Source organism: Eptatretus burgeri, chromosome 4 (genome assembly GCF_056783735.1).
Source record: "Eptatretus burgeri isolate ZD-2024b chromosome 4, Ebu_testis_v1, whole genome shotgun sequence".
NCBI lineage: Eukaryota > Metazoa > Chordata > Myxini > Myxiniformes > Myxinidae > Eptatretus > Eptatretus burgeri.
The window spans coordinates 131,088,584-131,103,273 of NC_140964.1; the positions used below are offsets into that span (position 1 = coordinate 131,088,584).

At 43.8% G+C, this 14,690-nt stretch overlaps 1 protein-coding gene across 1 annotated transcript in view; it reads left to right on the top strand.

The window, feature by feature from the left end:
* Positions 1-14,690, top strand: part of LOC147029127 (uncharacterized) — a 90,354-nt gene that overhangs the window by 23,741 nt on the left and 51,923 nt on the right. The window contains exons 6-7 of the mRNA XM_085876581.1: positions 455-1,543; positions 6,197-6,258. Coding sequence (XP_085732707.1) covers positions 455-1,543; positions 6,197-6,258 — 1,151 coding nt within the window. The remainder of the gene's footprint in view (positions 1-454; positions 1,544-6,196; positions 6,259-14,690) is intronic.

Sequence of the window (14,690 nt, forward strand, 5' to 3'; positions counted from 1 at the left end):
TGAAAAGAATAAATTGATGAAAATGACAATGAGTAATTTCCATCTTTTGCAGCCAGTGGAGTATCTAGTATGAAACTAATGAAGCTAAAGCTTTCGGGTCCCCAATGCCAGAGGGGCCCCTGAAGCAACTTTTTACTATCATCGGCTGTTACTATGCCGATGCTGTACAGGCTTAAAGCCAATATCTTATTCTACTTTTCGATAATATGCCGCCAATTTGCTCCCATCTTTCCACTACAACAACGTGTTTTTTTTGTTATTAACTTACAAGGCGCTGCAGTAATTTATCGGAAAGTTATGTAACTTTAAATTTATTGTTACTAATATATTTTTTCTCTTGTCATCCCCAGAACGAAATTCCTTTTTTTGCACGGTTCAGCTGAAACTGTAATGTGAGACCTTGCGGCATTTATTTTCTCACATGAAATTGATCCTAACAAACTGTTCAACATAGTTTCAGGCAAACCATTACCGGATGATGTCGCTGTCCACCTTTTGTCAACACAACAACGAGGAAGAGAACTCTACAATGCGTTCAACTCCCGACTCGATACTGAAAAGAATGGTGAAACCACACGCTTTTTTAATCCGATATCAAGAGTTCCACGGAGAAGCTTTCAAGACAACCTGAAGAAGACAACAGTAAAATATGCAGCAAGAAAGACCAAAGATGTAACAGTACAGAGATATATCCTTGGATTACTGGCAGCAAAGTCATGTAAAGAAAACTTGTCCGACGATTTGGATAAAGCATTGAAGTATCCTTTAGCAACGGTACCTCTACCTCTTGCGACAGCAGATGGCAGTCGTCGGACAACACCAAAAAGTAAGATGATGGAAACTGCACTCACATCACTGAATTTACCGAATACAGCCTATGATGTCCCAGAAAATGCAGTTTACGTGATTGACCTTATTGTGTATTTACGTTTGTTGGTGAATGTACCAGATACGTTTCGGTTGTTAGCCAGGAGAATTATGGCTGACATTCCCACACGTTACAAAGTGGTATATTTCGCGTGTGACACATACAATGTGCATTCCATAAAACAATCTGAACAAACTGCAAGAGGGCAGTCAGATGAGTACATTCTGCACACACCTGATATCAGAATTCCAGCTGCATTTGGACAGTTTATGTGCAGTGGAGGGAACAAAGAGAGAATGATGGAGCTGATTGAACAGGTTCTCTGTGAAGAGGAAAGTCTCATTGGAGACCGAGTTGTGTACTCTGCAAGGGGGAATCTTTGCATGAAGATAACGTCACACTGCTCAGAGGAAATACCAGCCCTGGCTACTGACCACGTAGAGCTTGATACAAAAATCTGCTACCTCACCCAACATGCACTCGATGAAAACTCTGGTGGTCCCACGGTCTGTGTAGTGCGTTCAAGTTCTGGGGATACAGACATTCCAATCATTTTACTGGCCAACGAACATGAAAATTTAAAGATCATCATACATCACAGGAGTGGCAAAAGTCGGCGATTCCTTGATCTGAGTCAATGTCAACTCGCTGAACTCCAGAAACGTGCATTGCTTGGTATCCATGCCTTTTCGGGAAATGACTAAGTTTCTTCATTTTTCCGAAAAGGGAAGAGAACTTGGTGGACACTGACAAAAGATGATGAAAATATCCAGAAAGTAATCGCAGAACTGGGTAACGAGCAACAACTTTCCAGCGTAGTGTTTGATGGACTTCAAATATGTACTTGTGCAATCTACAATCAAAGGAGATGCAAACGTATTAATGAAGCCAGATATACTATTTTCTGGAATCGATTTCGGGACGGCAAGGTAGCTGATCTGTGTGCATTACCCCCATGTGAGTCAGCACTGGCATTGCATTCAGCTCAAAGTAACTATGTAGCCAGGATGTGACGTCTGGCTCACAGACCCCAGCAATTCTTGGACACTCCAGTAAACCATGGGTGGACTGAAGATTTATCAATCCATTGGGTTGATATACCATATCCTGTGGATGTTGTGGAACTTCTATGTAATATTTCTGATGAAGATAGTGAAGACGAGTTATCAGACTACAGTGAAGACAGTGATTGTGATGAATTGTCCGACTAACATCTATATTTGGTGATTGTATCCAGTGACGTAGGTATACTACTTCCACTGTCTATAGCAAGATTTCTTAAATGTAATAACTGTTGATTCATCTGACTGTACCTGATTGAAACATGTTTTAGGGGTATTATATACAAAAGCATCTTAATGTTTCATCTAGAATCTATGAGGAGCAGGGGTAGTTCAGACAAAAAGGCATTTATGCGTTAAGAAAAAGATTTTCAGATATTTTAAAGAAAAATGTGTGATATATATTTTTTAAGGCAATGTCTGAATAAAAATCAATAGACAATGCATGAATTTTTATTACTATAGTGGTTAGAAATTACATATGATGATGAAATTTAAATAGAAAAAAAACTAAATTTTAAAAAAACTTTTGGGGGCAAGTGGGTGCCTTTGTTGCACGCTACAATGGTGGGGCAGAAAGAATGGACGTAGGACAGCCCACACCTCTAGTTTAGCTTAGATGAAACATTAGATGATTACTATTTTGAGCAACCAAGTTATCTCGGTGTTAGCATCATATCAGTTTTTGCATCGGTTGTTATTTGTTGACCTTTGACCTTTGAGTTAAGGTCACCCATAAAAAGATGAGTTGTGTTTTTTTTATAAAGATGAGACACTTGAAAGCATAAACGAGTCATAAAAATACTGCATTTTAGCTTTCAGAATCAGTTTTATCGTAAAAACTCATAATTGGCTAAATTTGACCCCGGTTGACATTTGACCCGCAATATCTCGGAAACGCCCCCGAACCTGGCTGATCATCTTTCATATTCGTCATGTACACAAAAAATTGATCTAGAAAAGTTGGATGAAAATCTGTCCCTCTTCCAGTGGTGATTCTCCCCCTCCCACCACCGATCCACAAGTCATCGGCCATGTCTCTCCGCGCAAAAAACGAAGCAATCGTTTTTTGTCCGGATATTTTTTGTCTATGTTCGATGTTTTATGTCCGCTGTCCGGATACAATGAAAACTTGTGTGCAGAACACACCTTGCGACACAATTGTCTGGAGTAGTCTGATAAATCTGACGTTCTGTTGCATTTTTATTTATTTTATTCCAACTGTCATCATGCAGCATCAGTAGAAAACAATGAAGAAAAGATAATAATCAAATAAAGCGACAGCACATCACATTTATCGGACTGGTCGGATGAACGACGGATTTATCAGACGAGTCAAGACTCTAGAATTGACTAGTAACTTGTATTAGCATGCACACAATGTATAAGTCAATGCGTAAGAGTCCCGAGGCGATGAGGCCGTGTAATAGGACAGATAAATTTGTCTTTCATAGTTGTGCCAACATATTTTTTCCTGTTCATTTATTACAGCATTTTGGCTAAATGTTAATGAATAGCATGCCAATGGAAGCAGTACCTTCACTTTAGAATAAACACATGTATATCGAGTGCAGCCATACCTGGCTTGCATGTATGTGGAATCGTACCTATCCCAGCAGGCTGTTTTCAACAAACAATTCAATAAGCTGCAAAATGTGAGTGCAGGTTTTTCACATTGTTTGATTTTAAAATTATCTCCTTGCGCCTTGAAATGATGCAATATTAATCTTTGGTATTTTACTTGTATGTCCCTGTAAGTTTATTTTTAAATGGAAAGTTTCAACAGTCACATTTACTATTTTGTGGATATGGTATAGCCCTTTATTGTGCATACATGTATTGGATTTGTACATGACTACGACAAGGTAGTAACGGGATAAATAATTGCCTCGTAATTGTTGTGCAAACACGGCTCAGAAGCAGAATTTCTTTTCCGCGAAACAATCACAGGAATTAAGACGATCAGTGAGATAGCAAACACATGTGCACATTGCATTTGTACGTACTTTATACAGTGCGCGACATCTCGAGTCGATCCACTCTGTGCGAGTTTCTGCAGATGATGTCAATGCTGCGGTTCGCTGAAGTCAACTTTTTTAATGGGCGGGGCATAGCAAGTTGTGAAGAGCACCAGAAATGTTCGAAATATTGGTCAAATTATCCCATTTTTTATTTAAAAAAAGAACCATGGGTGATTTCTTCACTCGGAAGGTCATGTTAATATATAAATAACCAGAAAGTTTTGAGTGTCATGGGACCTTTCAGCTTTTCCTCTCCATCATTTAAGGCTGATTGAAGGTCAGCTACTAGGTGTTCTGGAGCTGCAATACCAGATTGCAGAGTATGGAGAGTTGGATTAGCGAGATCAAAGGGGTCACATTCAAACTCCTCAAAACATGTATTCAAATCTTGAATAGCTTGTTCATCAGATTTCATACGAGTTGGGGTACACTTGGCATGCTTCCTGGTAGTTGATGCCTGTTTAGTGTCATTTTGTACACATGTTCTCACTCGAAGGATGTTGTTGACGTTCCGTGTGTTTGCCAACAACTGCTTCTCATTCTTCAAGATTGACTTCCAGCCAGAATTCATCTTGGAGTCTTTGTTCATTGTGGTCTCAATCTAGATATCCATAGCTCGGGCTGAGTAGGGATTACCAGACATTGACTGGGCAAACATACCACTTGCCAAGAACTCCTCCTGCTCTGTAGGCAATGGACAAAGCATTGACCAAAAGCCAGGAAACCACCGACCATACTTGTCATTGTCATAGATTTGCAGCCAGGGGAGCATCTGACGAAGTGATGACTTAAACTCTTCCCAATTACGACTTCTTAGTGAGTGGATGTTCATCATCAGTACCTCTACCATTTCCAGGAAACTGATCCAGTATTTGGCCATGTCAGACTGCTCATAATGCTGGAAAATTTCATTGATGAACATATCCAGATCTTGGTCTGCCTCCATCTGAGCATGACAAGTTGCCAGATCAGTCTCAGAAGAGGCCAATGGAGCTCGTAGCTGATCCAATTGACTGTGTGCATTTTCAGACAGCATTGAGTCATGCAAATGCCTTTTTAGTAGCCGATGAATTAGTGCCTCATACATGAGGCGTAAACAGCAAATGGCACGTTTGTAGTGTTTTCCCCTAAGAGCCTGATCAACCGAACCAGCTGCAATAACTCCAGCTGCAACCAAAACATCTGAGAGTCCTGAACCTTTGAAATGCTTGTAGATAGCATATATGAATGATAACTGAATATGGAATGGCCCCATAAAAGGAAGGATTTTGCCAAAGTTGGTTGCATTCTCAGACTTGAGATCCACTAGATGAACATAAACTGGCTGATCACCAACCAAGAGTGCAAATGGCATGTTCTTCTCCTCAATGGCAATTGCGAGTTTACACATCACATCATTCAACACAGTCTTGTTTGGGGGATCTGGATATGTCATGTGATAGTATGCTTTACTCTTCTCAACTGGCTTGGAGATGCTGGCATGAAACGCTGCAAAGCTTGGAATTTGTGGTTGTTCAACTGTTGTACGAGAACCATTGCTTTTTGCACGAGCTCATGCATGAATGACTCCACGTTTCCTCTGTGCCAATGTAGTTTGTGGAATATCTGCATGTGGTTTCTCTCTCAGGGGTGGTTCACAATGTTTCAATGTCTTGTATGGAGTGACAAACTGCATATCAGATCCTATATCTTTAAGGGTATGTGACAATTCATTGGGATTGGTGATTCGGTTCCCCATGTTGCTTTGTTTGACTTCAAGTGTTGTCGGTTGAACATACATGACATTTATCCGATGTGCTTGACAAGCACCTGTGAGGGTATCATTCTTGAAGTCATCATTGTCAACAATGGCAATTGCAGGTCTTCCCACAGCAATTTTGTATGGACAAATTTGACACAGTTGCAGGTCATGTACTGCCCAGAAATCATGGAGTAGGACCTCATTGTAGCTTATGCCAATTCCATATTTGTGCATAGCATTCACCAATTCTTTGCTCAATGCAAGGCCATGAAATGTAACTGCCAGATTTGCCTTGAACGTTGTTTGCTTCCCAGTCACATAACTGGTTTGCATTGATGCAAATGCACATTCATTCGGAGTATATTCAATGGTTTTTTTCCCTGGGTGTTTCATCCACACAATTGGCTTTATTAGAAGCTCACTGAGGTCTTCCTTCTCCTTAAGTTCAGTAATGTATGGGAGCCATGATATGGTCTTGATGCATTTTATGTGATGTTGGAGGCAGCCTGCTACATTCATGACCAGTTGCTCATCACTGACTCTCCAGGAAAATATAGCAGCTTCAATGTATGTGCCACCTGCTGAAGTGTCATACACCAGCTCACTCATATTCTTCTGCTGTCTTGTATGAAACCCTATGCCAGCACCAAATTCCTTAATGAGGAGTTCCTTGATGTAGCTTGACCTTGCACCTGATGTGTTGAACCCAAAGTTTGCAGTGATTTTTTTTTTTATACACGTTGAGGAGCCCTTCTACAGTCCTGAGCTACAGTTCCTGAAAGATTACCTCACGAACATAATCATAGAACATCTGCTGTGCCTCAATGATATGGACACCGTGGAGGTGTAATCGTCCAGCATCAATGATTACTTAATTTGTAAAGTTCTGCATCCAACAGTAGTAATGATAACGCATTTCTGTGGCAAATGGGTCAGTGGTGTCATCAATAAGTTTAACAAGGTGCCCACTACGCTATCCCGGCCCCCCATGGGCCCTTGGCCTACCACGGCCGACTAGCCCGGTGCCCAGGGTACCCACTCAGCGATACTCACCTTTCGCAGCCACGCTCGCAGCCCGTCAACAGGGCTCCTGCACCCCTCCAAACGGGTTTTGAGCTTACTTCCCCATCAACAACAAAACGACCTCCATTTTCCAATTTAACTAACCCCCTAACTCACTCTACACTGACCCTGGGGTCCCTTGGGCGGGACTCACTCCTCCCCCCAATCACTCATCGCACCATGCATTCCCCATTCGCTCCATTCACTCAGACCCGCTGGCCTCACTCACTCACCAAGCACATGTTTCCACTCAACTCACCAACTCTTCAACACACACACCGCTGAACTCTGCCATCCTTCTAACTCCCTCCCCTAACTCACTCGTGCTCCCACATCATCCCTTACACTATAGCACGTTCCATTTAACACTACGTAGCTAAACTACGTCCCCTCTACACATCCGTAGTCTGTCCCTGTCTCCAAATAATCCCATAAATAATTTCCTACTTAAATCTGCACTGGATCCCTCTAACTAATCCATTCCACGGGCCCCATGAGGACTTACCCCTGCCCCATGGAGCCGGTCTAGCTAAGCTAACCCTTCCCCCTAACTAGTTCGTTCCTGTGCCCGGGACCAAGGGATCTTCCACCCCTGCCCAAGGAATCCTGTTCACCCGAAACCGAGGCTTGCTTTTTTGTTTTTTGTTTTTAATTGCGCAGCACCAGCGCGGCAACTCGCAACCTGCGCACCAGCGCGACAACTCGCAACCTGCGCACCAGCGCGGCAATTCGCAGCTGCGCACCTGCGGCGTGACGTCATGGCAGCTGTTTGCGTCGCTCGTCCCTCTTGGATGGTACCATCCGGCAGGGATTCACCCTCCTGCCGGATTTCAACCATACACGCAGCCTTGACGTCATCCGGCGCATAAAAAACCATTCTCTTGCTTCGAGGAGTTCCCCACGCGAACACATGTGCTCTGCCCGTTGGAGCTTAACACACACGCCCGAGTGGAGAACCCGTCCGGTCCAAATCCGAAATCCTGCCTAAACTTTGTCCGTCGCAGGATCGGCAACATTCACCGCGCTCGTTTCCGGACCGGGCTTCACTCCCGCAAGCGAGCACGTGGCGGCCTCGTGGGTTGCACAGCACGAACCTCGCGCTCGCCGCCGTGTAAACCCGGCACGGTCCCCAAAATAGCTACGGCCGCTATTCGGCCTTTGTCTATCTGTCGCCGTCGTCTCCATCGCCATCCAACCCACGCACACCTGCGTGTTACGACGCTCACTCTCCACTCCATTACATTCACACCAGGAGACGCGGCTGCGTGCTCCCGCATGCCGACCGTCATCTCCCTCACATACCGCTCTCTCACACACATGGTCTCCCTTGCACTCGCACACGCGGTGACACTCACACGCGGTGCCTCATCCACACACGGCGTGCTGGGAAGCACGCACCTCGGCACACTTGCCACCACACCACTCACACACGGGGTCGCTTCCACACACGGGGGCGCACTCACACCTTGCACCACACACACCGGGACAACCATACTGGGGATCAGTGCCATCACAAGGGGTTCTGGGGCCTCTATACCCCCCAAGGTCGGCGTGCACCCGTTCGCAGCACTCCTCCCCTCGACCTCGTAAAGCACGACCAAACCCGCCTGGTCGTGAGTCGCCTCAAGGGGGAATACTCCCTCCCCTCGTTCCTAGAGGAGGCTATCCAGCTGCTCGCACCGGGTCACGACACATTCCGCGAGCTCCCCCTCATGGTCCTCCACAACCTCTGTGTGTTTGCTCGTCTTTAACCCCGTCTGGATCGTGTAGTCTTCCCTCTATCATTCCCATCTCCCGCGTCTCTGTTATTTCCGTCTCTTCCCTTGTTATCTCCCTTGTCTCAACTATTATTTCTTTTCTTCTTTCCGTCATCACCTCGTGTCTCGTCTCACACGTTTTGGTCACCCCATTTAATTTTTCCCTCTCGGTCACCGTCACTTTTTTCGTCACCTTTACACTTCTCGCCCAACACGTCCCCCAAATTATTTTCTCCTCACCTGCCTCCCTTGCGGGCCTGACAACCGTTGCACTCCCTGCCAGCTCGTTCGCTCCCACACGTGGCGTCGCCATTTTGAGCTCCCCTGTTATTGCCAACATTCTCGCCGTGCCCGCCTGCAGGCTTCGGCCCATGTTCTGCATCTCACCCCGCATTTTTTTCATTTCTTCTTTCATTCCGTTTTTCATTTCATCCTTCAATTGTTGCGCATTTATTTTCATTTCGTTATTTATTCCTTCCATGTGGAGTGCGTTTCCATCCATTTTCGCATTCATTTTGTTTTCCATTCCGCTTATCGCTTGTAAAATCATGTTTACCTGGCCCATGTTAAGTGGGTCTGTGGCAGTCGCTTCGCCATCATTAGGCATGGATACGCCAGGGACCCGGGGAGGACCTGAATGGAGGAGGGGAGGGGGTGTCGAAAGCCGCGGCCACCGCACCCATTTCGAGCTCTGGGTCCGGTTGGGGGGGAAATTGTTCCTGTATCACAAACATTTCCTGCTCGGGGTTTCTGTCCTGGACCATGGATTCTACACATTCTACATCCATCTCTAATACCCCCGGCTCCCGCTCGCTTTGAAACTCGTAACTTTCAAAACTTGAAACTTTCAAAACTTTGAAACTTTGAAACATCTTATTTCTCGTAAGGGGTTAATTTTAATTGCTCGTAATTTGGAGGGAATCGGGGGTCGCTCCTCTCACCCCTGAACCGTTTCCCGTAAATTTAGCTTGGAGACCGGAGAGTTTGTTTCCCGCTCTCTGACACCAGTGTTGCGAGGAGGGGGATGGGTATGTATCCCACTCCTGACACCAGTGTTGCGAATTCGCGCCCGACGGCATGCGGACGGCCACGTAACTCGAATCGCGGCACGTCGCCCACTGGACGGACAATTCAGTCATGACCCTCTCGGAACAACGCCGGGAGCTAGTCACGGGTGGGGGTTTAACCTCACCACGATCGTGCCAATTGCCCATCTGCGCAGGATAGGGTTGCTCACCAAATTCGATCTACCAAAGTACCTGCGCGAATGGTCGACCGGGCGATCGTACCATGCCACAGGCCGACTCCGGACACGAACCGCTTAAGCGGTCCGTTCCGTGCTACACTGATAACTGAGCGGTGTTATCGTCGGCCTTGACGGTTCCGATTAATTACCGGGATGTTGCACCCACTACAAACCCCTTTCTGTGATTGAAGATGGAGGGTCAATAAAAAAGGAAAAGGGACGAAGCAGAGCGGGAACAGTTCAATAAGCAAGCATTTTTATTCACACACACAGACAAGCATGTATGTACAGCCATACAGTCAAAAATGAACCGATAACAGTTAAAACAATTATGCACAAAAAGCAAATGTAACAAAAGAAACGATGCAGAACTACAACCGAATACGCATACACACAGCAACACTAACAACAATACTACTTGAGCCAGACTGGCGCCACCCACAGACATTTGCACAAAAACCTCAAAGAAAAGAAAAAGAAATCGCGACTTCCCTTTTATGGCTGGTGAGTCCCTCTCCCACGACCGTTAGTGTGGTCGCGCCTGGCCACGACCTCTCTCGCAGCCGGCGAACCCTCTCCGGCACTCCCTGTCCGGACGCAGAGGTCCACCTCGCAACGGGCGCTGGCGCGTCTCCCGTCCGTGCCTTCGTGACAGGGCCGCTCGCCAAGGCACGGGCGCAGGACCTCTTCCCGAAGACCTCTTTTGGAAAGAATGAATTGAGATTTGGAAAAGAGCCCGTGGAGCTTAGATTTGATGCTGGGTAGGCTAGTTGTGTTCCCATAAACTTGTAATAATCTCGAAACCTAATACGAGTTAAAGGTTTTGTGAATATCATTTTTGTCAATGAAATATACTGTTGAGGATTTCCGCCACCCTGGCATGTGGGCGGCCGCTTTTCGCTGAATCATGGCCGCGCGCCCACCGACCATGGCAATCCAGTCGCAGCTTTCCAGATCAACGCCGGAATCCAGCTACGGGTGCGTTTCCAAGCACAGCACAACCTTGTCCGTACCCAACCCTCGCGTTACAGGGTCCGATCGCCAAATTGTCTATTTACCCAATTATTCGAGCGGGCAGACTACCGAGAGGTTGTACCTCAATGGGACCTGCTTGGAAACGAGCCACCCAAGCAGCTCGCTCCATTCTGCGAATACTGAGCGGTGTATTATCGCGCAGCCCCGTTGGTACCGATCAGTTTATCGGTATTAACAACCAGCTAATATTCCGTATGCAATAATGGCAGCTCAAACAAGGAAGGGACGCAACGAACAGGTGAACCTTTTATCAAGCGCATTTATTAACACAGGCACATCAGCAATCAATGGGGGGAGGGAGATTGGACATGAGTAAAAACCCTACAGCCAGTATCTATATGAAATGCAAGTATTTACAGGCACGAAAACAATTTTACTTAAGGACACGGCGCAACATCTCTCACACAAAAACCCAGAAAAGAAAAGAAAAAAAACGACCGTGTGGTGGTCCCTCGGGGCTCCGTCCTCCACCAGACCCCATATTCCACCGCCAGCGTCTCCTCACAACTCGACAGCGACTCTCACTCTCTCTCTCTCTCTCTCTCTCACTCTCTCTCTCTCTCACTCTCTCTCTCTCTCTCTCTCTCTCTCACTCTCTCTCTCTCTCACTCTCTCTCTCTCTCTCTCTCTCTCTCTCTCTCTCTCTCTCTCTCTCTCTCTCTCTCTCTCTCTCTCTCTCTCTCTCTCTCTCTCTCTCTCTCTCTCTCTCTCTCTCTCTCTCTCTCTCTCTCTCTCTCTCTCTCTCCATCTCTCTCTCAACAACCCCTCCACAACGATCCCTCCTCCACCAACGTTCTCTCTCCTTCCCACGACGAACTTCCTCATGACCACCTTCCTCAAGATTCCTCCGACCTCTATTCTCTCAGCGCCTCCAAATCCTTCCACCACACCACAAATCTGTCTCTCAAACCTTCCTCCCGTCATGCCAGCGCCTCCTCTTTTTATACCTCCACGGAGCCCCCGCCCCCTCTCTTTTTCCAGCGGGCCAGGGAAACCTCCAGAAGAAGCGCGTTTTCTTGCTCAATCGGGGCCTTTCCCTTGCCGCTCCCGCCGCATTCGCTTTCGTTCTTGTCAATTTTTGAAGGGTTCGGAATCCACCGCGTTGGCTGGTGGAGATGTTATTCGTTGGGGGATGGGGGTTGTTGTCTGCTGTTACTGTTACAAAGAATAATACGACCTCAAAGATCACAGCCCTGCATACAAATAAATTCCCGCTAAACTTCTCTCTTCTTCTTCTTCTTTCGGCTGCTCCCGTTAGGGGTCGCCACAGCGGATCATCCATTATGATCCGCATAGTGATTTGGCACATGTTTTACGCCGGATGCCCTTCCTGACACAACCCTGGTCGCGTCTTATGACACAGGGATATGGTACACCTATTTTAACCGGGGTATACACCGGCCCAGTATACTGGTACTCATTTCGCCGACCTCGGAAGGATGACAGGCTGAGTCAACCCCCTGGTGTATTAATTCAGTGGCTCAACGGGGCTTGAACTCAGGACCTCTTGGATCCCAAGCCGCTGCCCTAACCACTGCGCCAACACCAGGCTCCGAATAAATTCCCGCTAAACATCGGTGGGGAAATCTAACCTGAACACGTACTTATCGACATAACTGATCTCAGGACCTGTTTGGTGTTCTGTGAATTTCCACAACTGTAACACTACTTTTGACTTGTGTTTGTTATGGCAGAAATATTCCCTGGTGTTTTTGAAAGTTCATTTATAAATAGATGAGTATCATAGTTGGTGCAGTTGTGAAGAAAGACTGGAATAAAAGAAGGAAGTTTATAATTAAGATTACAACAGGAATGAGCGGGACCTCTAAATTTACCTTTAAGATGACAATGATCCCTAACTTTGACCTCTCCCTCAATTTCCTCCTCACAAATATGACAGATATTGTTCTTTCGAAATTCTAAATTTTCTTCTTCGGTTAATTTCATCGGTTCATTTGTTTCTTTCATTAATTTAGTGAGTCTTCTACAATCCTTTTCTAATCGTTTTACAAACTCTTGGGAAGCTTTTTTTCCACTATAATGTTCAAGTTTATTATACTTTTCTCCAACAGATGAATTGATATAATCAGAGAAACCACAAGGAATATGTTTTTGATATTTATTTGTTTCTGATTCTTTTGGATGAGGAGAAGCAGTATTTATCTTTTTAAGGATACATTCCAAATCAGCGTATATAACTAATGGGTGCATGATAGATTTATTATAATCTTCAAAAGAAATCTTTTCACCAGGTTTAGGCATTGTTATTCCAGCTGATTTATGATCATTAAAATATTTTGAATGTTGTTGTAATCGTTCTTTTGTATGAAATGAATTAAGACATCGCTTAGAAGGATATATTTTGTTTGCTGTTCTGAATACCTGAGAAGAGATTAATCTTGAGAAATTATTGATGTATGTATAATGTGAATTCTTTCCAACACTAAAATATAAAAGATCAATGTGTGTTTCTTCATTTTTATCGTAGTTTGAATTTTTTAATATTTGAACTTTGTTTGTATCCATAAATCCATGTACATTAATAGAAAGATTATTCTTTTCTCAAATTTAGGAATATCTGTTAGTGGCATTGGGAATTCAAAATCTTTAATGTTCAAGGTATTCTCATATTTCATATGTTGTTTTACTCTTTCTGAATTACAATTTGGTGGATGTAAGTGAGGAAGAACAGACCAGAGAAAACATTTTTTATCATTGTTCTTCATATTAACAACTGCCTTCTTTAGTTTTATTTCTTTTGGTAATTCATTATAAGAAGAAGCTTTAAGAGAGTTTGATTTTAGAATGTGAATATCTAAAAAGATGATTTTTTAAAATATTAAATCCACTTCCTACCACTGTATTATCAACATCCTCCTCTTGTGTTGATAGTACTTCATAAACCCCACCATTCAGAAAATCTTGAAATGATGTTATAAAATGAAGATCTGTTCTCATATAAGGAGTTTCTTCTTCATCTTGTCTTTTCAGATTCATTTTAACTCCCAAATAAAACTTTAAAGTTTTCATTTCTTTTAATGTCTTTTTAATAACTTTTTCAACATCAGGTTTCTCTATTTTGTGATACACAGAGATGTAAAAAGAAATCAAAACCGATAACTTGTATTTTGAATGATAATACGGATGATATACCATCTCCCAAAGATTTGGATAACTCAAAAAAGAACCTCGTTATCTTTGATGATTGTGTTAATGAGAGAAACCAAACTGTAATGGACAGCTACCACACGAGAGGGAGACATTGTTCGTGTAATTGCATTTATCTTGGTCAATCGTACTTTCAACTTCCTCGTCGTTCCATCAGAAACATTGCTAATACTTTTATTTTATTCAAGTCAAATTAAATTGTTTTCAAGATTTTTGGACAGATTATTGTTCTGCATTATGCATTACAAAATAATTTGGGGATTACATGAAGCACATGACTGAAAAATATAAATATATTGTTGTGAAACAAGATTAGATATTAAGGGATCTATTTTTTGTTTTATAAACAATTACATATATAAATGACAACTATGATTATAAATCTTGTGGGTAAATTTGCTTTTGGAAAAAACTTTCATAAATTAAGGTTTTTGTTTACTACAAATGAGAATATTGTAAATTTACTTTGAAAAAAAACACCCCATGATACGCATTGTATCAACAACAACTGGAGCAATAAGACCTGGAGAAGTAAAAGGTGAAGATTATCACTATATTTCAGTGGAGGAACATATGCGATTGAGGAACGAAGGTCAAATATTTGAGGAGGTTTCTCTTGGTACAACAAAATATTCACATTGTAAGAGTGAGTTAAAGAAACCAAAATCTGGTGGTCTTGGGATATTAGAAACTAATCCTGAAGGAACGAGACAAATTATTAAACATCTGAG